This window comes from Oncorhynchus mykiss, chromosome 12 (assembly GCF_013265735.2).
Source record: "Oncorhynchus mykiss isolate Arlee chromosome 12, USDA_OmykA_1.1, whole genome shotgun sequence".
NCBI classification, from domain to species: domain Eukaryota; kingdom Metazoa; phylum Chordata; class Actinopteri; order Salmoniformes; family Salmonidae; genus Oncorhynchus; species Oncorhynchus mykiss.
In genome coordinates, this window is record NC_048576.1 from 68,770,280 (window position 1) to 68,794,834 (window position 24,555).

Below are 24,555 nucleotides of genomic sequence, written 5' to 3' on the forward strand. Positions count from 1 at the left end.
CATTTGGATTACGTGGCCAAGCCAACAGAGGTGTCGTTTAGCCGTGCTTGCTTCGATACAGGTCGACAAAATCTTATTATGGGATAGTCTGTCCTCCCAGGTTATCCCAAAGATGCATTGGAGGCACCTGATGTCGAAGGCTTCCAAGATGTTGATGTGGCGCCTATACGGGGTCCAGGTCTTTGAGACATAAAGCAGGGTGGAGAAACAAACAGCATTGTATACTGCCACCTTGGTTTGGGTCTTGGGGTTTAGATTTTTTAAGACCCTGGCACGATGGCATCCAAAGGAAGCAGAGACTCTATTGACAGAGTGTGGACTTCGGGGAGAGAGAAGCACCTAGGGTGGTGAAATGGGGTACCACTTTGAGGGGAACACCACTGATGTTAAAGGTAGGGAGTGAGGGGGAAGGAGATGAGAGTTGTGCAATTATTTCTGTCTTTTGCCACTTCATGTGTTTTTATATTGCTGCTTCTTGCTGTTTATTATCTATGCATAGTCACTTTACCCCTACCTACATGTACAAATGACCTAATCTGTATCCCCACACATTGTTATTTTGTGTTACTTTGTGTTTTGTTTTTTACTTTAGTTTATTTTGTAAATTTTGGCTTTCTAGTCCATCACCTAAACCACTCAGCCACAACAACCTGATTGTTTTGTCTGTGAGAACTCTGTGTCCTGAGAAGCACACTGAAGTGACCTGAGCCTGAAAGAATGAAAAGAGGGTGGTGCACTGGCCTGGTAGTTGTGATCACATGGCCCTGGCCTAAAACCAACAACATAATGATAACACTTCTGTTTGCAGCAAGATTTCAACAGGGGGTATAGCTCAGTGGTAGAGCAATTGACTGCAGATCAATAGGTCCCTGGTTCAAATCCGGGTGCCCCCTCATTTTCTCTTAGATTTTCATATAAAAAATACAAGACAACAGTACACTGTAAAAGGGTTACCGTAAATTTGATCATGATTTACAGGCAGCCTGTGGCAAGTAAAGTTCTGTATTTAATATCTCAATACAGTTACTGTAATATAAATATGGTATCAAAGCAAGCACTGTCTAATGACACACAGTCCAATAGCGTAAAATTATACGGTAAAAAGGTCAATGCTACCGTAATCAGAACTAATTCAATTCATTGAGGGGAAGGGTTTGTAGTCACATATTTTACTTTAATTACAAGGGATTGGTTCAAGCAGGTTGTCTGCTCGGTAAAGTGTTTACACAGTACAGTGTATTAATAAATATGCAATGTTTTATATCGCTTGCACTTCTAGAGGCCTTAACAAAGGCTTCCAAATTGGCAGAGTGCTCAGGTACAGTTATTTGGTTGTAAAAATGTCAAATCAAATTCAGTTAAACTTAAATTATAAACAATAAATAATCAATTCAACTTAAGTTAATCAAATCAAAAGAAAAAACAAACAATTAACAAACATTTTTACATTTACTGCTCAAACATGCCACTCCAATATGTCCACTATACATTTTAAATTGATGGGGCATTATAATCATAGGAGTTAATTGGTACAGCATTTTCACTCACAGGTGCAAATGAATATGGCCTCCTACAAGGCACACCTCAAAATATGTTAATGAGCCCAAAACAACAATACCATGCAACCACTAGTGGTCGAAAGTTTTTTGCCCTCCAAAGATACGGTACTGTATTCTGTGGAGTGGAATTACAGTACCATTTGAAATACAGACATTTTTTCAGAATTCATCATCATTTACAGTATGCTGCAGTAAAACATTTCAGAGGTTTTTTTTACTGTTTTCCATTACAGTCTCGGGGATGGATAAACATTTGGTGATACACATGCACACACTGACCAGCCTGAAGAAAAGTCTAACACTTATGGTCCATCCCATAACTCAAAACAGATCATCAAAAAGTCTGTTTCTTTTCTTCAAAACTTTAAGCACATTTTTCAATTGACTAAGTACAACACACAAAATCACACAGTAACTTTTTCACCACACCTAATCCGTGTTCCATCAAGAAATAACTTTCATATAAAGTAATTGCCTTTCCCAATGCAATGCTCACCATACACATGACTCTCTTCTCATTTGTTTAAATACACTTAACCATCACTTAATCCAACTGCTCTTACTGGTTAATCACTTAACCGTTAAGTAAACCTATAGATTTTAAACTGGTTTGTCTACTATACTGTATATGGATTTTGAGAACTACAGAAAAAAAGTGTGTTTGTAAAGTATAAACATCTAAACGACGTGTATGATACATGATAACCATACATGATGACTACTTGTTATTGCTAATTGATTCCACATAGTGGTAACCACATTTGGTCACCATTTAAAAGGGCGTGTGTGAACCACTTGATATTTCTTTCAACATGGAGCAGAATAGACAGCAAGGCAGAGGAAGAAATCATAGAGCTCGTGGACAAGGGGCCCGTCAAAGAGGTAGGCATGGGCCACATCTAAGAGGTGAACATCAGAGAGAGGGAAGCAGACGGCAGGAAACTGTTGCCTGATGTCGTCCGCGCCATTGTCGTTGACCATGTCAATTTGATCATGAGAACATTTGAGCGAGAAAAGCGGTAAGTCTGCGGGATATGCACAATGCTCAACCATTACATTTACAGTAAATGACATATTGCAATGCAAATTCACAAAACTTACTGTAATAATACTGTAACATGATCTATTGACAGTACACTCTGTTTTACCCTCAGAATTGATAGAAGGCCCCCGGGTGGTGGTCATGGCCATGTGCTGACCAACCAGCAGGAGTGGGCAGTGGTGAGTGCATGAACAATGAGGACATTCATTGTGATGTGGAGGAGAATTTATTTTTCATTTAATTTGTTTTATTTAATTTGTATATATATTTTTTTTACAGACAGTACAACTATGTCGCAATTATATCTGACGGATTTTTTTTTTTTTTTTGCATAAACCATTGTAGAGAATGTCTTCATTGATCACACATCGGATAGATATTATGGAAACTATAGATTTTCTGTCAATTTTGTTAGGTAATGTAAGTGCATCACCTAATGTGAACTGTGTAATCTACTATAATTTACAGTACTGTAGCATATTACTTTCAGCACTTCGAAGAGTGATTTGAAACACGTATCTTGCATTGTTTGCTATTGGATTAACTGGTAGTTAAAACTACTAAATTAAAAGATATCATTAAGTTGCATTTTATTGATTTTGTACTAAGAGTTGTGAAAATGTGCCACATACTTGTAAAAATAGTTCCAAAGCGATAAAAAAATAATCTAAACTTCAGAACAATGGGGACTCATTATTCCATAAGGCTCTCACTGACTGGCTGGATGGCTTGCTGACTCAATGGCTGACGGACCTCTCCACAAACACACGCCATGCTTATCTCTTTGTTTATCTCTGCAGGTGAAAAAAACAGCATTTTGAAAAGTTTCCTTTGGGAATATCTGGGATGTGACGCAAATTCCAAGGAAGGAAGAACAGCTGTGTTATGTAACCTGCTACATGCAACCAGAGGTGCCATTTTTTCAATTGAACCCAGTAACGAAAATAATATGGTGATTAGAAAGCCAGGGGCCCATTTTTATACACGTGCAATCTACTCTACGCATAAACCACTCGCTTCTTACACACACGTGTAAATGCACTCCCCCACACACAATACAACTGGAGTCATGCACGCACACAAGCACCCCCTTCAACAGAGCTACAAATGCCTTCCCGGAGAACACTGCTGGACAATCATCCATCTTCAATGAAGGAGTCTCTCATACGAAACTCTAGTAACTCAGCTTGGCTGTGTAAGAGGACACACACACAAACACTCAGAAAAAAAGGTTATTGTTATGGTTCCCAAAAGGGGTTCTTCGGCTTTCCACATAGGAGAACCCCTTTGAAGAACCCCTTTTGATTTCAAGTAGAACCCTTCTGGGTTCCACGTAGAACCCTTTCCACAAAGAGCTCCACATGGAACCCAAAAGAGTTCTACCTTAAACCAAAAAGGGTTCTCTTATGGGGACAGCCGCAGAACCATTCCAGAACCCTTTTTTTCTAAGAGCGTACACACACAGAAGAAAGCAAGTTCTGTGCTGGAGTGGAGCAGTGTGTGTCTATGTGAACTCTTCCCACTCTGGCACAGCAGAGTGGGCGAGATCCAGGGCTGAGGCAGGAGCACAGCCGTACCCAAATTCTAATTTCCCTGCTTCAAACAGCCAACATCCAGGCAGACAGAGTTTCATGTGCAAGTCAAGGCTTCCCTCTGCAGCATTCTTACTAGAGGCAAGTACTCTCTCCCCCTCTCCCTCCCCTGCCGTACAGTCCATTCTCTCCCTCTAACCCCGAGTAGAACATTAACCCCAGGCCCCTTCTCAATCCGTCCTTTAAGCACTACCCAGCTAATTGAAGCATGCGGTCTTAATTAACAGCGTGTCTTGATAGTAAACGGCACCCCTCATCAACCTGCTGTTTTCCCTATGAGGGGGGACTTGCTCTATTCTGATGATCATTAACTCTTTGTGTGCTGCCTGCTCCTCTGTGGCCTCATTCTAACATGTGGTCAGCATTCCAAATGGCAACCTACATAGTGCACTACTACTTTTGACCCAACGCTGTAGTATCTCCACACGTTTAAATGGATGTAGGGGTTGATGGGAGTGAGTCCCCGGGGTCGTCGTCCTGTAGTCGTCATGTGATTTATGGGTGCAGGTAGCAGCAGTGCAGAGCTCTAGGTACATGCAGGAATCAATAGCAAACGTAGTCACACCGAGATGAGGGCATAGAGCAACAGATGCACTTCAATACTACAGGGATTTCAAATCATGTGTGTGTGTGTGTGTGTGTGTGTGTGTGTGTGTGGTACAGAGTAACAACAACACACAGACTCATTTGGCCTAGTGTCTTTTCCTGCTGCTGAGTCAATGCTGGTGGCTTTGTAAACATAGACAAATGTGCCCTACAGGAGCACCCGCTGCCCTGCAGCTCCCCCATGCCTCAACCTAATGAATTTTTAAAGACAACATAAATCAAACTGCAGGCCAGATCAATAGACCACAGAGTGGATTTCATCAGTGTTGCAGTGTCGAGCAGAGCACGGCTGTTACACACATCGCTTCCAGCCGGGCGCCTTGTCATACGCCCACTCACCACCTCCATCAGGAAAATAACATGCCTGCCCGTGTAACATACCAATGTAGTCATATTCTTATTTCTCTCTCTTATGGTTCGATTCAATCGGAGACTCAAATTCAAGTTAATTCTGCCGCTGTCCCCAGCAGTACTGGATGAGCTGATGCAGGTCTGCTTTGTTAAATGCCACACAGAGGGTGTTCTACTCCACAGGGGTTCTCTGAATGTTCGGTCTGTTAATTCACTTTAATTCTCCCATCTGGATGATGAAGGCTGGCTCTCTCCTTCGACTCCTCTTACTGCATGGCTTCACGACACCATTGAACACGTCCAATTACCAAGCTGGGCGAGTGATAAAAGTCCTCCCTTAACTATCACTGCTGTCTCTGTGTGTATCCCGAATGGCACTATATAAAAGGAGTAGAGTGCGATTTGGGACGCAAGCTCTCATACCCACACTTAGGCTCAGCGAGAGGAGAAATTGCTCAAAGATTGGATACAAGATCTGAGCGGGAACCATTTCTCTGAGATTGGAGAGAAAGATCTAAAGGTGGAGCGATAAAGAATTCAAAAGGGGAGTAATCGTGTTAACTTAAATTAAAAATATAGGGGAGAATACTCAATAAGGACAATATCATGGATGGAAGCCGGGGGAGAGTGATTTCTCTACAGTGAGCCTTGAAATACAGGGAGAAGAGTTTGAGAAATGAGACTTGTACAGACAGACTTTGCCTGTAAAAAATATCTGCCAATGTTTTTTTTTATCCAATCCATACTGTCCCATTTTTACCAGATTATTATCTCCAGTGCACATGCCGGCAACTTTAAGAGTGGCAGTACGTGGCCGATGTTGGTGTCTGTCCAGCCTATTGGCTACGTAGTTGCGCCACGCACATGAAATCAATAGGTATCTTGTTCATTAAACAGACATGGCTACCCTGATCACAGTCAACACACAGATTTTACAGTAGGCTACATAATGAAATATAACAGATTAAAATACAAATAATATTATTACCACACAGCTTGCGTCAAGGCAACATGTGGAACTGCTTTCATATAAAAAATATATATATTCTGAAACAGAGCCCAAGGCAAGTCTATGCTTTTTTGTTCCACGTTTTATGTCTTTCCTACCCTCACTCTGCTTTCTTAGGGAGTAGGCGTAGGGTCTTACATTGAGAGTATCTTCATAATACTAATAGAGAATAATAGCAATCTATATTTTCAAGAGCATGTGTGTCTCGTGTTCATATTTCACAACCTCCGCAGGCTTTTGGAGTTGCCTAAATGCGATCAAGCAAAAATAATAGGCCTACTTGATTTAGGCTACATTATAGCAGTGGCGACCCGTCATTCAGTTTTGCATGTTAAATGATTGTCCCACTAAAAAAGCATTCCAGGTGAAGCTGGTTGAGAGAATGCCAAGAGTGTGCAAAGCTGTCATCAAGGCCAAGCGTACTACTTTGAAAAATCTAAAATATATTTTCCTTTGTTTAACAGATTTTTGGTTACTACTTGATTCCATATGTGTTATTTCATAGTTATGACTTCACTATTATTCTACAATGTAGAACATAGTAAAAAATAAAGAAAAACCCTTGAATGAGTAAGTGTGTCCAAACTTTTGACTGGGACTGTATATTATTGAGTTAATAAAGCCGCATACAAACATGGTCTCTTTTTGGTTTTCTCATTGCACCCATACAGTTTGCGCACGTCAACGAGTGCCTGGGTAGCCAAGCGCTCAAATAGAACTTGGTTCTATTTGTGACACTTGACGTGCTGCAAGTCTCGCATCTTAGTTTTTAGGAGCATTTACCCACGTGGGTGATTGAAAGATGAACTGAGGTCCAGTTGGTAGTGTTAATGCACCTTAAAGTTGGTTGTCAACCGACATATAAAGTCCAAACAAGAAGAAGCCTGAAGGAGGAGAGATCACTAGAAACTAACTCGGCTTACCCTTTTATCTGTGGATTATTGTCGGAGTAGAGGACCTTGTGCATTTCAGGTAAAATAACAACCAAATGTTTATATCCCAGGAAAAATTAGCTAGCGATAGCTAGCTAGCTAAATTGCCATACATGTTTAATGCTTTTCAACCCGTCCCCAAATTAATGTAGTTGGTTCAGAGTTTGTTTTGATATTTCAACCTGCATGACCTGATCTTGTCTGGTGTGGGTGGACAAAATCAACATGCATGCGATGGCACCTGCGGTCTTGTCAGCAAATAAGCCGTAAGCCGTAGGCAGAACTTTACCGCAATTATGATTATGATTATTAAGTCGGTTGGCGGAAATAAAAGTAGAGGCTTTGTCTCCGGCAATACCATTCACATATAACGAAAAGTTGGCAAAAAGTTGTCGGGATGCTAAAGTTGGCATAAAAACGTATTGTTTTGAAAGGTGTATTGGAAGGCAGAAGCAATCGCTCCTGCAGATGGACAGGAGGAGGATGGAGAAGTCCCTGACAGATGAGGACCCAGATGGAGGGGGAGAGCAATCATTTGTCAAACATCTCCGTTCTCACCGGTGCTGTTTGCTGACTGACTGATATCGCGGGGTTATCTGATCTAATAAGTGACTAGAGACAGAGAAAACATGATCAAAGCAATTGTATTGTGACATTTGACTACTACAGAAATCCAAGAGAAAATGAGGGGGCACCCGGATTTGAACCAGGGACCTATTGATCTGCAGTCAATTGCTCTACCACTGAGCTATACCCCCTGTTGCAATAAAGTGCAAACAGAGGTGTTATCATTGTATTGTTGGTTTTAGGCCAGGGCCATGTGATTACTGCCAGGGCCATGTGATCAGACTGGGGAACCACCTCCTTTCTCTCATTGAGTATTGGTTATTGTGTGCACCAGAGGACAGAGAGCCACTCAACTTCACACTGTAGCATGGGCCATGCACTGCTCTGCTGAGCAAACAATAGCAAACAAAGGAAGCTGCGTGGTGGTCACATACAAACTGGCACTCTGATACAGTCACACAAAGCACACCTTTCCATCAGTCATTCTGAATAGGAACTGCTTAACCCTAACAATAAAAGACACACACACCGAGACCCTGCATTGTGACCCCTTCATGCGGCTTCTGAAAAGTCAATAAGCATCAGGGCACTGTTTCTGTGTCAAGACTATCAGGTTGTCCTGGCTGAGTGGTTAAGCCAATGGACTAGACATCCATTGAGGTTCCTGTGCAGGTTTGAATACGGCTGACAACAAAAGCTTATGATACTGTCTCATGGATGTTTATAGTTCCTCAAGACTCTTCCCGGGTAGTCTCCAATGTTGTTGTTTTCATCTAAGAGATATATTGTAGAGTGCCACTTTAATAAACTTTTCTAAACTCTAAACGCTGTTTTTTTTATTTTTATAAAGTCTCAACTGAGCAGTATCCAATGTCTTTGTACTTTATTTTGTAAATACCCTCTGCCAAGAAGCTGATTCTCAACAGTCCTGTATTTACAGAGTAGAGAGACAAAGAACAACAAAGAAAAGCTCTCTGACTAAAAGCATGCTGAATTGGTCTAATTTTTAAGGACGCTACAGTGTCCTCCACTCATCCCCATCGGCTCTGTCTCAGTGTCGGGGAAAGATTGCCCTGCAATTCTCACTCAGCCGCTTATGGAACGTAGAGCCATGTAAGCCAGGAGGAGCTGTGGGAATTGAAAAAGCCAGAGGGCACAGCTAGGAAAGTTCACACTAAATTCTCTCTTTTTCTCTTTTAATTCTAGCAGAATGGAGAAAGCACAGTTCTGAGAGCCAAAGTCCAGTGACTTTGAGGGTCGTGTTTCACAGAAAATGGGTTTTCTATAGATTTGACAGGCCAGAGAGACACATAATGATGCAAACACAACTTGAGGGAGATAAACAGACCAAACCATCATCAAAGGAAAAATGATGCGCTGTCGCTCTTTTTCCTCTGTCTCTCAAACACATATTTGAATTATGATGTGTCTCCATAAAGCAAGATCCAGAACCTCATTAACTGTGACCCCAGCTCTTGACCCCTGGGAGTAGCAGAGTAACAACGAGAGGAGAGTAGGCCTTATTCTTCTCATCAGCTCGGTAATCATCATCATATGGATTTCCTTCCTTTCATCATTCCTGCTCTTCACAAGTCCTTTCACCCACAGTCCCACATAGTCATAGTACCTTACATCAAGACAAGACTCCCTCTCCTGTCCATTGCCATGTCAACGGAACAACAGATTCCAATGGGCAGCATTCTCATGGACCATTAGGTGCTTGTTATGGGCAGGGGGCTCAGATGGCGTTGTCATGGTTTCTCAGTTTTCTCAGACAAGAAAGTACCAATAGAAAAGGCAGGGAAGACAAAACCACTCTAGTATGGGAACCCTCTCAAGGCACAGGTATGGATGGACATATTTTATCATTGTAAAAATACATAATTTGATGGCAATATGCAGAACACACACACAAGATCAGCATATTTCACAGATACCAATAACACTGATCCACCATGGTGAGGCAATGATATTGATCAGTATTGATCCCAATGTTGTATTGATGGATCAATCCTTCAACAGTCTCTCGTTTAACTGCTTGGATTATTAAAACACATAACAGATCATCTCTGAAGTTAAGGGATGACACCATAGAACTTTCAAAATGTACAGGTGAGATACGCTCTTCTGCACATACACATTTTGCAACACTTCAATCACAACCCTAGAGAAGGAGGATCTACAGTATAGTAACTCAGCTTCCTCAATAGCCACATAACAGGGGTTGGAACCTAAATTATTTCCCAGTCGTTTTGTTCTGAACATCATTTTTTTTAAATATATATTTTTCGTTCCACTGTTCTGACCAGCAAAATAAAGTTCTGAATCGGATCGAAACCCCAAAAAGTACTGGTTCATATCATTATATTTCTGTTACTTTTTTAACCTGTGAAATCAACCGTTTTTTACATTTAGCTCATTCATTTAGTCCACCAATCAGTGCGGATAGAGCAGGCAAGTTAGTTGTTTACATGCGTCATGGACAGACAAGTGTAGTCTATGGCGCAAGACGCGACTGAAATTCAGCGGGTGGGGAGAGAGCGAGAGAGGGTTGAGGAGGAGGCTTGAAGTGCTGGGCATCTTATGACATGCATTATATGAATTAGTTCCACAGAATTATACCGAGAAGGAGCGGCTTCTATGAAGGAACTTTGAATGTCTTTTGAGCTAGCTAGCTAACATGCCTGTGTGTGCAGTGTGGCACCAGAATTAAAAATCCTTCTTAGCTTTTTGTAGTTAATAAATCCAATGTGATTTATAGGCCTATAGTATCCTTAACTATCATTGAAAAGGTGAATCCATTCTTATATACAGTTGAAGTCTCAAGTTTACATACACCTTAGCCAAATACATTTAAACTCAGTTTTTCACAATTCCTGACATTTAATCAAATCAAATCTATTTATATAGCCCTTCGTACATCAGCTGATATCTCAAAGTGCTGTACAGAAACCCAGCCTAAAACCCCAAACAGCAAGCAATGCAGGTGTAGAAGCACGGTGGCTAGGAAAAACTCCCTAGAAAGGCCAAAACCTAGGAAGAAACCTAGAGAGGAACCAGGCTATGTGGGGTGGCCAGTCCTCTTCTGGCTGTGCCTTGTGGAGATTATAACAGAACATGGCCAAGATGTTCAAATGTTCATAAATGACCAGCATGGTCCAATAATAATAAGGCAGAACAGTTGAAACTGGAGCAGCAGCACAGCCAGGTGGACTGGGGACAGCAAGGAGTCATCATGTCAGGTAGTCCTGAGGCATGGTCCTAGGGCTCAGGTCCTCCGAGAGAGAGAAAGAGAGAATTAGAGAGAGCACACTTAAATTCACACAGGACACCGAATAGGACAGGAGAATTACTCCAGATAAAACAAACTGACCCTAGCCCCCCGACACATAAACTACTGCAGCATAAATACTGGAGGCTGACTCATCTCATTATATAAATCTGCTAACTCTGGAGGGCGACAGGAAAACTTAAACACAAAACAGAATAAAACATATTCAAGCTTTATATTTAATCCTAGTAAACATTCCCTGTCTTAGGTCAGTTAGGGTCACCGCTTTATTTTAAGAATGTGAAATAATAGTAGAGAGAATGATTTATTTCATCACATTCCCAGTGGGTCAGAAGTTTATATACACTCAATTAGTATTTGGCAGAATTGCCTTTAAATTGTTTAACTTGGTCAAATGTTTCGGGTGGCCTTCCACAAGCTTCCCACAATAAGTTTTTGGGCCCATTCCTTCTGACAGAGCTGGTGTAACGGAGTCAGTTTTGTAGGCCTCCTCGCTTGCACGCGCTTTTTCAGTTCTGCCCACAAATTGTCTATAGAATTGAGGTCAGGGCTTTGTGATGGCCACTCCAATACCTTGACTTTGTTGTCCTTAAGCCATTTTGCCACAACTTTGGAAGTATGCTTGGGTCATTGTCCATTTGTAAGACCCATTTGTGACCAAGCTTTAACTTTAACAAAGACTGATGTCTTGAGATATTGCGTCAATATATCCACATAATTTTCCTACCTCATAATATCTTCTATTTTGTGAAGTGCACCAGTCCCTCCTGCAGTAAAGTACCCCCACAACATGATGCTGCCACCCCAGCGCTTCACGGTTGGGATGTTCTTTGGCTTGCAAGCCTCCCCCTTTTTCCTCCAAACATAATGATGGTCATTATGGCCAAACAGTTCTATTTTTGCTTCATCAGACCAGAGGACATTTCTCCAAAAAGTAGAATCTTTGTCCCCATGTGCAGTTGCAAACTGAAGTCTGGCTTTTTTATGGCAGTTTTGGAGCAGTGGCTTCTTCCATGCTGTGCGGCCTTTCAGGTTATGTCGATATAGGACTTGGTTTACTGTGGATATTGATACTTTTGTACCTGTTTCCTAGAGCATCTTCACAAGGTCATTTGCTGTTGTTCTGGGATTGATTTGCACTTTTCACACCAAAGTACGTTCATCTCTAGGAGACAGAATGCGTCACCTTCCTGAGCGGCATGATGGCTGCATGGTCCCATGGCGTTTATACTTCCGCACTATTGTTTGTACAGATGAATGTGGTACCTTCAGGCTTTTGGAATTTGCTCCCAAGGATGAACCAGACTTGTGAAGGTCTACAATTTTTTTCTGATGGCTTGGCTGATTTGTCTTGATTTTCCCATGATGTCAAGCAAAGAGGCACTGAGTTTGAGGGTAGGCCTTGAAATACATCCACAGGTACAACTCCAATTGACTCAAATGATGTCAATTAGCCTATCAGAAGCTTCTAAAGCCATTACATCATTTTCTGGCATTTCCCAAGCTGTTTAAAGGCACAGTCAACTTAGTGTATGTAAACTTCTGACCCACTGGAATTGTGATACAGTGAATTATAAGTGAAATAATCTGTCTGTATACAATTGATGGAAAAATTGCTTGTGTCATGCACAAAGTAGATGTCATAACCGACTTGCCAAAACTATTGTTTGTTAACAATAAATTTGTTGGTTGAAAAACAAGTTTTAATGACTCCAACTTAAGTGTATGTAAACCTCCGACTTCAACTGTAGCGAATTAAAAAATCTCTCTCCCTATCTTCTGAATCAAGCTTGTAACATCAGTACAGTAGCCTATGCTTTGGAGGGGGGAGGGGCAGGTAGCCTAAACACATACAGGAAAGGTGAATATACCCAGCTTGCAGACAGACACTGGAATACATTTCTGAGGGACAGAGTGAGTGCTTTGCATAGGTGTTTTGTTGTAGGACTAGAAAAACAATACCTGGAATATTATTAACCATTTCCCATGCTTTTAAAATAACGGTTCTGTTTTCAAACAGTATGGATCACTTTCGTTCCAGGTTCCGTTTCTGTTTCTTGAAGAATTGTGTTATTTTCCGGTTTTCGGTTCTGTTTCCTGAACCGGTTCCAACCGCTGTTCAATAAACCAACAGATGGGATGATATCATTAATCTCACAGCTCCCCACCACACCATCATACCAGTTGACAGACCAGAAGGTGTATCGCAACGATAATGGTCACTACCAAACCAAGACATGCACGTTGACACTACTGTGATAAATTGTCAGTGATGAATGCTGCCCACCATTTGTGATCATCTTTGAAAACTGCAATTGATTAATTATTAGAGTGCTTTTGTGGTACCACAGCTACCCCCCTCTTCAACCCCCCCACCCATACACAGGTTTTGTGTCCCAATGCAGGCAGACGCCGAGGACTACAGATGCCGGGAAAAGGACAATGGAGATATTCTCAGCAGCAAATAGAGCCCAACCGATATATCAGTTCACCAATATTATCTGCACCGATAACCATTACTCAATAAATAGGATGGAAAAAGGGAATCTCATGTTTATCTGAACACTTGAGGTCATTCTCATGATGTGTCATTATTGTCACAATGTACGAAAACAACATTTGAAGCATAATTATTGGACCATTTATCTTTTGGAGGACAATTTATGAAAATTCAGTGTGGAAAAATGACACTTTAATTTCCCTGCTGTAAAACAGTATACTAACAGATATATCGGTATCGGTAAGTTTTGCCCCCAAAAATAATCGGTATCGGACCCAAAAAAAGCATATCTGTCAGGCTTTAGCAGCAATGGCTACTTTTCTAAGAACTAAAGGAAGTCTAACTCAAAATAACTGTAACTAATCAATATCAAATGTCTAAATAGTGTGTGATGGAGGCAAACCACGCTGAGGCAAACAGCACCCAGCATCCATTTCACACTGATCCCAGTCCTGTGCCCTGATGTGGGTCTGAATTGTGTGATGCAGAGAGAGAAGGGAGATCACAGGGCTTAAGGACCCTGGTCAAAAATAGTGCACTAGAGCCTCCCGAGTGGCACAGTTGTCTGAGACATTGCAGTGCTTGAGGCATCACTACAGACCCAGGTTCAATCCCAGGCTGTGTCACAGCTAGCTGCGACCGGGAGACCCATGAGAAGGCGCACAATTGGGCCAGTGTTGTTAGGGGAGGAGTTGCTGGCCTGGATTTCCATATCCAATTGAACTCTAGTAAGTTCAAAGCTAGTAAATTGACTTAGGTTGCCAGCTGGACAGTGTTTCCTCTGACACATTGGTTCTTCTGGGTTAAGCGAGCAGGGTGTCAAGATGCCGTGTGGCTTGGCAGGGTTGTGTTTCGAAGGATGCATGGCTCGCGATCTTTGCCTCTCCCGAGTCCATAGGGGAGTTGCAACAATGGGACAAGACTGTAACTACCAATTGGGGAGAAAGTAAAAAAATGTTGTTTAAATAGTACAGTACAACCAGTCACCAGTAAAAAGCAATGCCCTGTCCTGAGAGAGAGAGAGAAGGAGAGAGAGAGAGCGAGCCTTACAGGTTGGCATATCAAAAGCCCAGACAACAAGACCATACCTGGCCATTTCTACTGCATCCTCTAGTCTCCAACAGGGCTAGCTACCACAGAGAGATAAGTTGCACTACTCTCAACTTCCTCTACGGTCTATGGTCACACTCTATATCTGCAGCTCTAAGTCATACTGTGCAGCAAGGCCAGCCAGGCAGTTTTATGACAGCAAATAGTTCAATTAAACAACAGTCAGATCCAGGCTCTCTCTTAATTCAATTCAAGAGGCTTTATTGGAGTGGGAAACATTACTAAAGCAAGTGAAATAGATAAAACATGAACAGTAATCGTTACACTCAGAAAAGTTCCAAAAGAATAAAGACATTTCAAATGACATATTATGTTCATATACAGTGTTGTAACGATATCTCTCTCTCAATTTCCATTCAATTCTCTCTCCCTTTCTCTCTCACGCTCTGCCACTCCCTCTCCCTCTCTCTCTCCTTCTCGCTCTCTTTTTCCTTCTCTCCCCCTCTGACTGTTAGCAGAGAGATTGGATCTGCTGTTATGTTCACACAGCAGCTGCTGACTGACTACTCCTGCTATAATCACGACTACTGCTGCACAGCTCTCTGGCTGAGGATTCTATTAACACTACGCACTCTGAGGTGAGAGGTCAGAGGTCTCAAAGCCTGCTCAGAGTAATACTGAACATGGGGTGATAAAGGGGAAACTTACTTTCCGGTTAGCGGAACTGTACAGGGAGGCTACACCTGTATGTAGTCTCTCATGACTCTCATTTTGAAATCGAGTAAATGGCCAACAGCACATGAGGAACCTGTATGTTACTGTGTGAGTGTACAGTGTAGATGCCCTTAATGTGAGGTAATGGGCTGTGGCCTGAGATGGATGTGTGTATTGTGGAGTGAACCATTTATATTCCCTACTACCATCAGGTGACAACTACACCCGGCCATCATTCTGCTTTAGAAAATCATGATGAAAGTGGCCATTTTAGGCCCCTTTTAGACCTACAGTAAACATGCCTCCTGGAAGACCCTATAATCTGTGAACCGAACAGAACACAGACAACATCTCGGTGTCATTATACTCCTTATAGTGTGCAGTAAAATATGGAGTATGTCTATATTCTGAAATAAAAATGTTAACATGGATTTATTCAACATGAAAAATATTAATATAAATATTTTAAAAAACAATGCTTTTTTATTTTGACATAGAGGATAGTATAAGGAGTATAATAACACTAAGATGTTGTCTGTATCATGTACGGTTCACAGAGCATAGGGTCTTACTGGAGGGCATGCATACTGTAGGTCTAAAAGGCGCCTGAAATGGCCACTTTCATCATCATTTTCAAAAACAAATTGTGATACAAATGTAAAAAGCATTTCAAACATAATTTCCACCAATGAAGTTTTTTTTTGTGAGAATTGCCAGAACAATCTGATATCCAAAATATATTCCGCTCCTGCTGGCATGGAATCACCCTGCTTCTGTTACACACAACTATGTTACATTCCCGCTGAAAACACAAGGTGCTTCTCTTGAACTAGTGTACCAGAATGTTTTCATTGATTATTTTTCCTTTTGTGCCAGGGTTATTCAAACTCAAACTACATATGATATGCTGGAATTGTAGGGTTTGCTTGCCTGCACACTCCTGCACTAGCTGCCACTCCACCATAACACATTATTCTGATAGGAACAGAGGAGTAAACACTCTAACCAGCCATAGTCTCTGCAAAGAGCACCTTACTTTATTGCAGGAAACAGACATAAGGGTAGCTAGCCTATTATTATCTCCATCACTGCTATCTGGTGCACAGGATACTGTCATTACACACTCGAGGTAGGAGTAGCACAGCAGCATTAGCGGAGAGACGACAAACAAAAGCAACCCATGGAGATCGATCACAAAGAGCTATGTGTCTATAACCCTCAGTGCCTATTCTGTGAGATCAAGGGGCCAGACCCTTTTAGTGGGGTCGTAGCAGGGTTATAATATATAAATATATGCAAGATGGTTTTACCCAATGCAAGTAACAGTCATGCGTGCATACTATACATTTCACGTAAGGGTGGTCCCGGGAATCGAACCTACTATCCTGGCATTGCAAGAACCATGCTCTACCACAGGGTTCCCCAACTGGCAGCACGCAGGCCAGTGTTTTATTTGCCCCCCCCCCCCCCCCAAGTTTTCTGAAAAAAAAGAAAATAATAAATGTTTTATTTGTATTATATATTTTTATTATATATTTTTTTTTTATAAAAACAGGAGCAAATCAGATCCAAGTGGTTTCAATTGAGGAAATCTGTTTCAAAGTATTCCCACACATTATAGAGAGATATATGTGATCATATACAAATGTAAGCAAGGTTTGAAATTCTAGTTTAGCCAAATATTATATCTGTTTGGGCTTCTTGCGGTCAAAACAAATGATTTGTAATTATGTTCCGGACACCTGACCATCCCCTCAAGTAAAAATCGGTTGCTCAATTGACTTTAGGTGTAGCCGCAGGAAGTAATTTGGGCCTGGGAGTGCTGTACATTTTTTCCTCCAACGGGGTGGGGACTAATCTTTTTGCCCTCGCTGGTGCTGCAGACGATACATCGTCCACTAATAGAGAACTATTAAAGGCCCAGTTAACTACTAAATAAAACTATTAATATATATTTTTTTTTATTAAGAATTTTCAGGAGGTGCTGCAGCACCCTCAGCACCCCTACTTGATACCTGAAGGCAAGGGTTTGACGGAGTCTTCAACCATTGAACCTATGGCTTGCATGTATTTGATTTCATAATTGATTCAGGGAGTGTGTAACCCTAGCCATAATGTTACGACTATATTTACTGACATGCTCCCCTCCATTTAGCTAATGATTGTTCTTTTTTTTATTCAAAGCTTACCTTTCAGTCCTCCAAAAGATGTAGGCATCCGAGATCTGATGGACGGGCACGCCCTCTAGCGGGTTTTTGAAGATCTGTTAAATGTGGCATTTTTTATTAATGGCCTATATTAATGGTAAAACAAAAAACGCATGCATTCTAGAGTTATCAAACATTTTACCAAAACACATGAATGTTATGATAATAATACTCTACCTATCTGATGCTAATAGGCTGTATATAGCGAATTAATCGGTCTTACAAGTGAGGCCTAGTACTGAAGACATATTGGTCAATAACGTCAAAAAGGTAGGCTAACAATAAACTATAACCCGAATTATTTATCACCTCTGAAGGGCCCGTGGGTTCGATGAGAGTCTGGTTACAAGAAGTTCATTTCTATAGTTTAATCAGACTCCAATTGGTTAGCCTGGCTGATGTCACATAATAAAGTCTCAGATATAAACCACATATCTCTGATTATAAACTTTTTTTTTATTATTACAAAATGTAGTTTTTTACAGGTTAAATCTTGTGCATGTCTATAAACCCTGTATACATAAACTAGGCCTATTTCTTAGCCGGTTACAAACAAAGTATTTCAGCAAGCAGACCATACATTCTTGTGCGCGCGTAACCGTAATCATTTGCTCATGCACGGCACTGCTAATTTGAGTTCACTCTTGCAAAGTTAGGCGAACTTCCATCACTACTCACTCACCGGCTGCCTGCTCAGTGCTGAGCCGTTCACGTATGGCCTGTGCGCGTTCCCGTTTTGGAGAGGTCGGTGCCATCTCCGCTCGCCTTGAGGAAAAGGTGCTTTTGTTTCTCAAAGCTATAATTCAAGAAAACGGACAAAATGTATAGGTAAGTCTATTATTCTCCAACTCATTTATGATAGGTGTGTTTAGTTTACTTTCCGGATTCAGAATAGGATGATGCAAGTGTGAATTATATTAGGTTGGGGGGAATTAATTGAATTAATTGTATTACTCTATGAAATTGAACTGTTCCTTGAGGAACAATAATGATTTGGGGGGTTATTTGGGGTTCACTAACAATTCTGCAAATATTGCAAATGCAGTTCTGATATGTAGGAAGTTAACCACAACACAACTGGGAAACTGTAACTCTGACTAGTGAATAGAAATATCTATTTATCATTATGTATGCATTCATTTCAAACATGTATTATTTCAAAGATTGGGGATGATGAGATGAGGCTCTGTTGCTTTTTTTTTGCAGAACATTGTTCCATGAATGATCTGTAGTTGCAAATTCAACTCGATTCAGGTAAATCTTTGTTTTTAAAGAGCTTGGTCTCACATTGCAGATATTCCTCAAATGACTGGATGCACCCCTTTCTCACTATTCCATCATCAACATTGCTGCTCTAGTGAATTTGGGGGTGTGGGAACTGCAATCTGGAACAGAATGTGGCCCTTTGTGAGGGAGCACAGAGGTGTTTACATTAAGCCTACAAAATGTCTCCAGGCTCTAGTCTACTGTGTCTCACTACATAAGAATCAAAGATGGTGACCACAGAATATTCTTTGGTCAGATGGTTGAAGGATGTATTAAATTGAAGTACTACAATGTTACGCATGGCACACTATAGGCTGGTAGGGCTGGTTGGGTAAATGAATAGTGGATCTGGCCAAAATTACAGAATAAAACAGTTATCTGTCTATCAAATCATCTTTTTGCAATGGAAACGTGTGGAGAAACCAGTCAAAACTCCACCCTGAGTGAGGGCCTCTGAAACCAGAGGCCTTTGAACAGAAAAGGAGTCCAAAAGGATTGATTGAAAGAGAGCGGCGAAAGAACTGTATGATACGGCCAGTGTGCTGCAAATTAATCTGCTTAAAGAATTACAACATTCCAAAGCAGAATCTCATATAATCATCTGGATCAAAATGCTGGTTGGGAATGTTGTAATTCGGTAATTCCGTTGCCCATAGTGACTGCACAAAAGCTGTGTTTCAATGGTGTCTCTCCACCGTATGAGTGCCAACTCACTACAAAGCTATTGTGCTGTACCATAAGTAAATTTGTCTTTCTGCTCATGGCCTCTTATAGTAGTAGTGAGACTCACACGCACACATTAGGCTCCCAGGTAGGGCAAGGCTAGGTTAATGAGTGACTACACTAGGCAGAGGACAGGTACTGTATTTTGTGTAGTCTTTGTTTGACACATCCTGTGTGAAAACTACACACTGTGGTAATAAGACCATCAGAAGTACATTCCAGATTTGCAGAACTAGGACCCGAGAACCCCAAAAGGGTAAGAGGGTAGACAACGGATATAGTTTATTTTGAAAGGATATGGTTTGTTTTTGCTGTGTGTACATTTGGATCCTGAACAGCGAGTCATAAAGTACGTCCGATACCAAAAACACAACACTCACAGTACACCGTAAACAGCTCACATGACTCTGATTAAAAGCTTTCGAGAAACTCTGGTTTTGGATCTGAAATAGGTTATAAAGCATTCACATCAGTTGTCGTGGGTTTCTTGTAGGATGTGGACGCACCGGAAGAAAAAAAACATGCAATGATAAGTTCATCTCTTCCTATAATGTCTGATTCTATTATTTTAGGTTGAGATTCAGATGTTATGATCAACTAACTGTGTTGTATTAAATGGACAGTATGTACTCTGCTACAGTAAACGAAGCAAACACAAAGGGCTTGTCCGCTGATAGCTTTCAATGAGTTCAGATAAAGTTCTGAGTTTTGTTTGTTTTGGAGGTGTTTCATATTTAGTAGCCACGTCACAGGGCATGTTCTCTGTGGTTTGTGAAGTAGGCTATATCTAACTACGTAGTTGCACATGGTCGAAATGGAAGTTGAAGCATGTCGTTTTCAGATGGCTTCTCAGCTAAAGCGTCTTTAAGATGTAGCCATACGTCTAGAAATCAACTGTTTGTAACTACTAAACTACCAACCACTAATGACCAACTCCTCCACAGATGAGCGACCAGCCATAATCACCAAGCCCAGACAACCAGAACCCTGGTCAGAAACACCTTTCTCTCCCCCTGTTGCCGACTGCCGACGCCCTGGGACCCGTCGTCGCCATGGAGACGGTGGTGATCGTGGCCATTGGGGTGCTGGCCACCATCTTCCTGGCCTCCTTCATTGCCCTGGTGGTGGTGTGTCGACACCGCTACTGCCACCCCCACCACCTGCTGCACCACTTCAACTCCAAGTCAGTGCCTAGTATACCTACTAGCTACATACAATACATCTGGGAGGGGGAGGGAGGGAACAGTGGCATCTTAGGTCGTCAGGGTTAGGGCCTTACTCCTAGCCGTGCCTAGTATGCCTAGCTAGCTTCATCTGGGAGGTGGAGGGAGGGGACAGTGGCATCTTGGGTCGTCAGGGTTAGGGCCTTACTCCTAGCCGTGCCTAGTATGCCTAGCTAGCTTCATCTGGGAGGTGGAGGGAGGGGACAGTGGCATCTTGGGTCGTCAGGGTTAGGGCCTTACTCCTAGCCGTGCCTAGTATGCCTAGCAAGCTTCATCTGGGAGGGGGAGGGGACAGTGGCATTTTGGGTGGTTATGGGTAGTGCCCTGAGTTTGTCCAGACAAGGAAAACTCTTGGCCCTAGTGATGGGGTTTGTGGCCTAGGCCCTACAATGCATTAGGTGGTGGTAAGGGGTCCTGGATATAGCTGATTCAACTGTATCCCACTCTTACCCAGGCCCAATGGACTGACCTGCTGGTTTGAAGCTATAAGTCTATGGATTGAACAGAGCGACTTCACAGCACGAAGGTCAAAACGATACACGAGATTAATACTAAGTCAACATACAGGGGCAAAGTTCTAGAGCCAGTAATATTTCTCTGTCTCACTCTCTCGCTCGCGTTCCCTCTCTTTCATACACACACACACGCTTTTATTCAGAATACATACCCTCCCTCTCACACACCTACTCAGTACACATTCCCTCCCTTTCTCTCTCACACACTCGCTCTCTCTTCCCTTCATCAGAACTTCTCTCCTTCCCCACAGACCCAGTGTTGACCTGATCGGTGCCATGGAGACCCAGAGTGAGCCGTCTGAGCTGGAGCTGGACGACGTGGTCATCACCAACCCTCACATCGAGGCCATCCTGGAGAACGAGGACTGGATCGAGGACGCCTCGTACGTCTGCCATGTGACACTGACATGTGCCAGGAGTAGATCAGGCCAGCTGTTGTAGCTATTCGTATATATAGCCTTCCGTGGTTACGAGTAATAACTTTAACATGAGCATAACATCATCAAGTTCAAATAAGTGATAGATCTCTGACATGATCATACAAACAAAATGAACCCTTATTTACAGCTTTTCTCTCTTTCTCTAACAGTGGATTGGTTTCACATTGTATCTCCATCTTAAAGGTAATGTCTATGTGCTGTACACCATGCACAAATACATCGTTTTCATTATGATCTAACTCAAGGATATTTACACACTCTCTCCATTGGCAGATCTGCCACACCCTGACTGAAAAGCTGGTTGCCATGACAATGGGCTCAGGCGCTAAGGTGAAAGCCCCAGCCAGCCTCAGTGACATCATCACTGTGGCTAAACGCATCAGTCCGAGGTAACTGTCAGGTTATACAGTGCTATCACATAACCCTTAAATTATCTGACCGTGCTTCGTCCTTCATCACCTCCCATCATCCCGTGTGTGTCTGTAGGGTGGATGACGTTGTGCGGTCAATGTACCCTCCCCTGGACCCCATACTTCTTGATGCCAGGTACCTAATGAAGTTTGCTTTTGTTAAATGACATCATTTATAATGGTTTGAGGGGACAAAGATAGCTGGGACAATATAGACCATAGTTCTGCTGATGGAACTCATATGATTAAGAAGTCTCTGATGGAGAAATTCTAAATGTCCTTTGTCTATTTTGTCCCCTCAGGGCCACCGCCCTCCTCCTGTCAGTCAGTCACCTGGTGCTGGTGACACGCAACGCCTGTCACATGTCTGGCAGCATGGACTGGATCGACCAATCACTGCACGCCGCTGAGGATCACATGGTGGTGCTGCGGGAGGCGGCGCTAGCGTCTGAACCAGAACGGAGTCTACCTGGAATAGACGTGCAGAGAGAGCAGGCTATCTAGAACACGCAGACATGTACATACACACATGCACGCACACATTCACATAGGCAAGCAGGCACATACACTCCTACACTCATACAAATAGACACATTAATGCACATCTCGGGCACATTCTCACGCATACACAATGCTTGATAAACACACAATTAAAAAAAACTCAACACATTCCCAAAACACACATTCCCAATGATCTTTCTCACTGTTGTTCTGTGCTGATTTACATACAGATGGGTTGCTAGATAATAGAAAAGAGCTGGTTTTAGAAAAGGATGGGTTGCCAGATCCTTGTGCTATTTTGCTCTTGATCCTTTCAGTTTTACCATGTTTCTGGTTTTGTATATAGTTATGTATAACCATAATGTATGTTATGATTAGGATTTATATAGATTTTATGTTACACTCTCAGACTCAGATTGTATTGTAAGTGGAGAGCTCACTGAGACAGGCTTGTGTGTAGTTGTTGTCATGGACGACTGCCCCCTTGACATTCCTTCCTGGGTGTCTTCCATCTCCCAGCGGTGAGCTATAATCCACCCCGTTAGGAGTGCACAGTCACATGGAAGCTTACATTTAGTCAGACTAATCCATGTGGGGGAAAACCCTGGACACCCAATAGGACCAAAGGCCTGGGAAATACATGCACACCTACTTAATACACTCTTACTCAGAGCAATACACTCTTACTCAGATCAATACACTCTTACTCCGATCAATACACTCTTACTCAGATCAATACACTCTTACTCAGAGCAATACACTGCTACTCAGAGCAATACACTGCTACTCAGAGCAATACACTACTACTCAGAGCAATACACTCTTACTCAGAGAATTACACTGCTACTCAGATCAATACACTCTTACTCAGATCAATACACTCTTACTCAGATCAATACACTCTTACTCAGATCAATACACTCTTACTCAGATCAATACACTCTTACTCAGATCAATACACTCTTACTCAGATCAATACACTCTTACTCAGATCAATACACTCTTACTCAGATCAATACACTCTTACTCAGATCAATACACTCTTACTCAGAGCAGTACACTACTACTCAGAGCAATACACTGCTACTCAGAGCAATACACTGCTACTCAGAGCAATACACTGCTACTCAGAGCAATACACTGCTACTCAGAGCAATACACTGCTACTCAGAGCAATACACTGCTACTCAGAGCAATACACTGCTACTCAGAGCAATACACTGCTACTCAGAGCAATACACTACTACTCAGAGCAATACACTCTTAGAGCAATACACTCTTACTTAGAGCAATACACTGCTACTCAGATCAATACACTACTACTCAGAGCAATATACTCTTATTTAGAGAAATACACTGCTACTCAGAGCAATACACTGCTACTCAGAGCAATACACTGCTACTCAGAGCAATACACTGCTACTCAGAGCAATACACTGCTACTCAGAGCAATACACTGCTACTCAGAGCAATACACTGATACTTAGAGCAATACACTGCTACTCAGAGCAATACACTGCTACTCAGAGCAATACACTACTACTCAGAGAAATACACTCTTAGAGCAATACACTCTTACTTAGAGCAATACACTGCTACTCAGATCAATACACTACTACTCAGAGCAATATACTCTTATTTAGAGAAATACACTGCTACTCAGAGCAATACACTGCTACTCAGAGCAATACACTGATACTTAGAGCAATACACTGCTACTCAGAGCAATACACTGCTACTCAGAGCAATACACTGATACTTAGAGCAATACACTGCTACTCAGAGCAATACACTGATACTTAGAGCAATACACTGCTACTCAGAGCAATACACTGCTACTCAGATCAATACACTACTACTCAGAGCAATATACTCTTATTTAGAGAAATACACTGCTACTCAGAGCAATACACTGCTACTCAGAGCAATACACTGCTACTCAGAGCAATACACTGATACTTAGAGCAATACACTGCTACATAGAGCAATACACTGCTACATAGAGCAATACACTGATACTCAGAGCAATACACTCTTACTTAGAGCAATACACTCT

General features: G+C 41.9%; 1 protein-coding gene and 2 non-coding genes across 7 annotated transcripts; 2 read left to right on the forward strand and 1 right to left on the reverse strand.

Moving 5' to 3' along the window:
* The first annotated feature begins 821 nt into the window (after positions 1 to 821).
* On the forward strand, positions 822 to 893 carry trnac-gca. The gene has a single exon. It is a non-coding gene; the product is annotated as a tRNA-Cys (tRNA).
* A 6,884-nt stretch (positions 894 to 7,777) lies between these two features.
* Positions 7,778 to 7,849, reverse strand: trnac-gca. The gene has a single exon. It is a non-coding gene; the product is annotated as a tRNA-Cys (tRNA).
* Positions 7,850 to 18,080: 10,231 nt separating this feature from the next.
* Positions 18,081 to 24,339, forward strand: LOC110538134 (transmembrane protein 98). 5 transcript variants are annotated; one of them, XM_021624750.2, is made up of 9 exons: positions 18,081 to 18,249; positions 18,628 to 18,675; positions 20,355 to 20,593; positions 21,088 to 21,159; positions 21,400 to 21,531; positions 21,738 to 21,771; positions 21,862 to 21,977; positions 22,075 to 22,134; positions 22,301 to 24,339. In XM_021624750.2, the coding sequence occupies exons 3-9, from the start codon at positions 20,463 to 20,465 to the stop codon at positions 22,500 to 22,502; spliced, it is 747 nt and encodes a 248-aa protein (XP_021480425.1). In that variant the 5' UTR covers positions 18,081 to 18,249; positions 18,628 to 18,675; positions 20,355 to 20,462; the 3' UTR covers positions 22,503 to 24,339. The 5 variants fall into 5 exon arrangements, with proteins under 5 accessions (XP_021480425.1, XP_021480428.1, XP_021480426.1 ...); XM_021624753.2 differs by lacking the exon at positions 21,088 to 21,159; XM_021624751.2 differs by lacking the exon at positions 18,628 to 18,675 and having other exon boundaries at positions 18,087 to 18,249.
* Positions 24,340 to 24,555: the final 216 nt, after the last annotated feature.

What these genes read in the sequence shown, in the direction of transcription:
- LOC110538134 (XM_021624750.2), top strand. Translation starts at nt 20,463, where the DNA reads ATGGAGACGGTGGTGATCGTGGCCATTGGGGTGCTGGCCACCATCTTC. An exon ending in GACTGGATCGAGGACGCCTC is followed by an intron (nt 21,532 to 21,737) that starts GTACGTCTGCCA and finishes TTTCTCTAACAG; the next exon opens with TGGATTGGTTTCACATTGTA. An exon ending in GCTAAACGCATCAGTCCGAG is followed by an intron (nt 21,978 to 22,074) that starts GTAACTGTCAGG and finishes GTGTGTCTGTAG; the next exon opens with GGTGGATGACGTTGTGCGGT.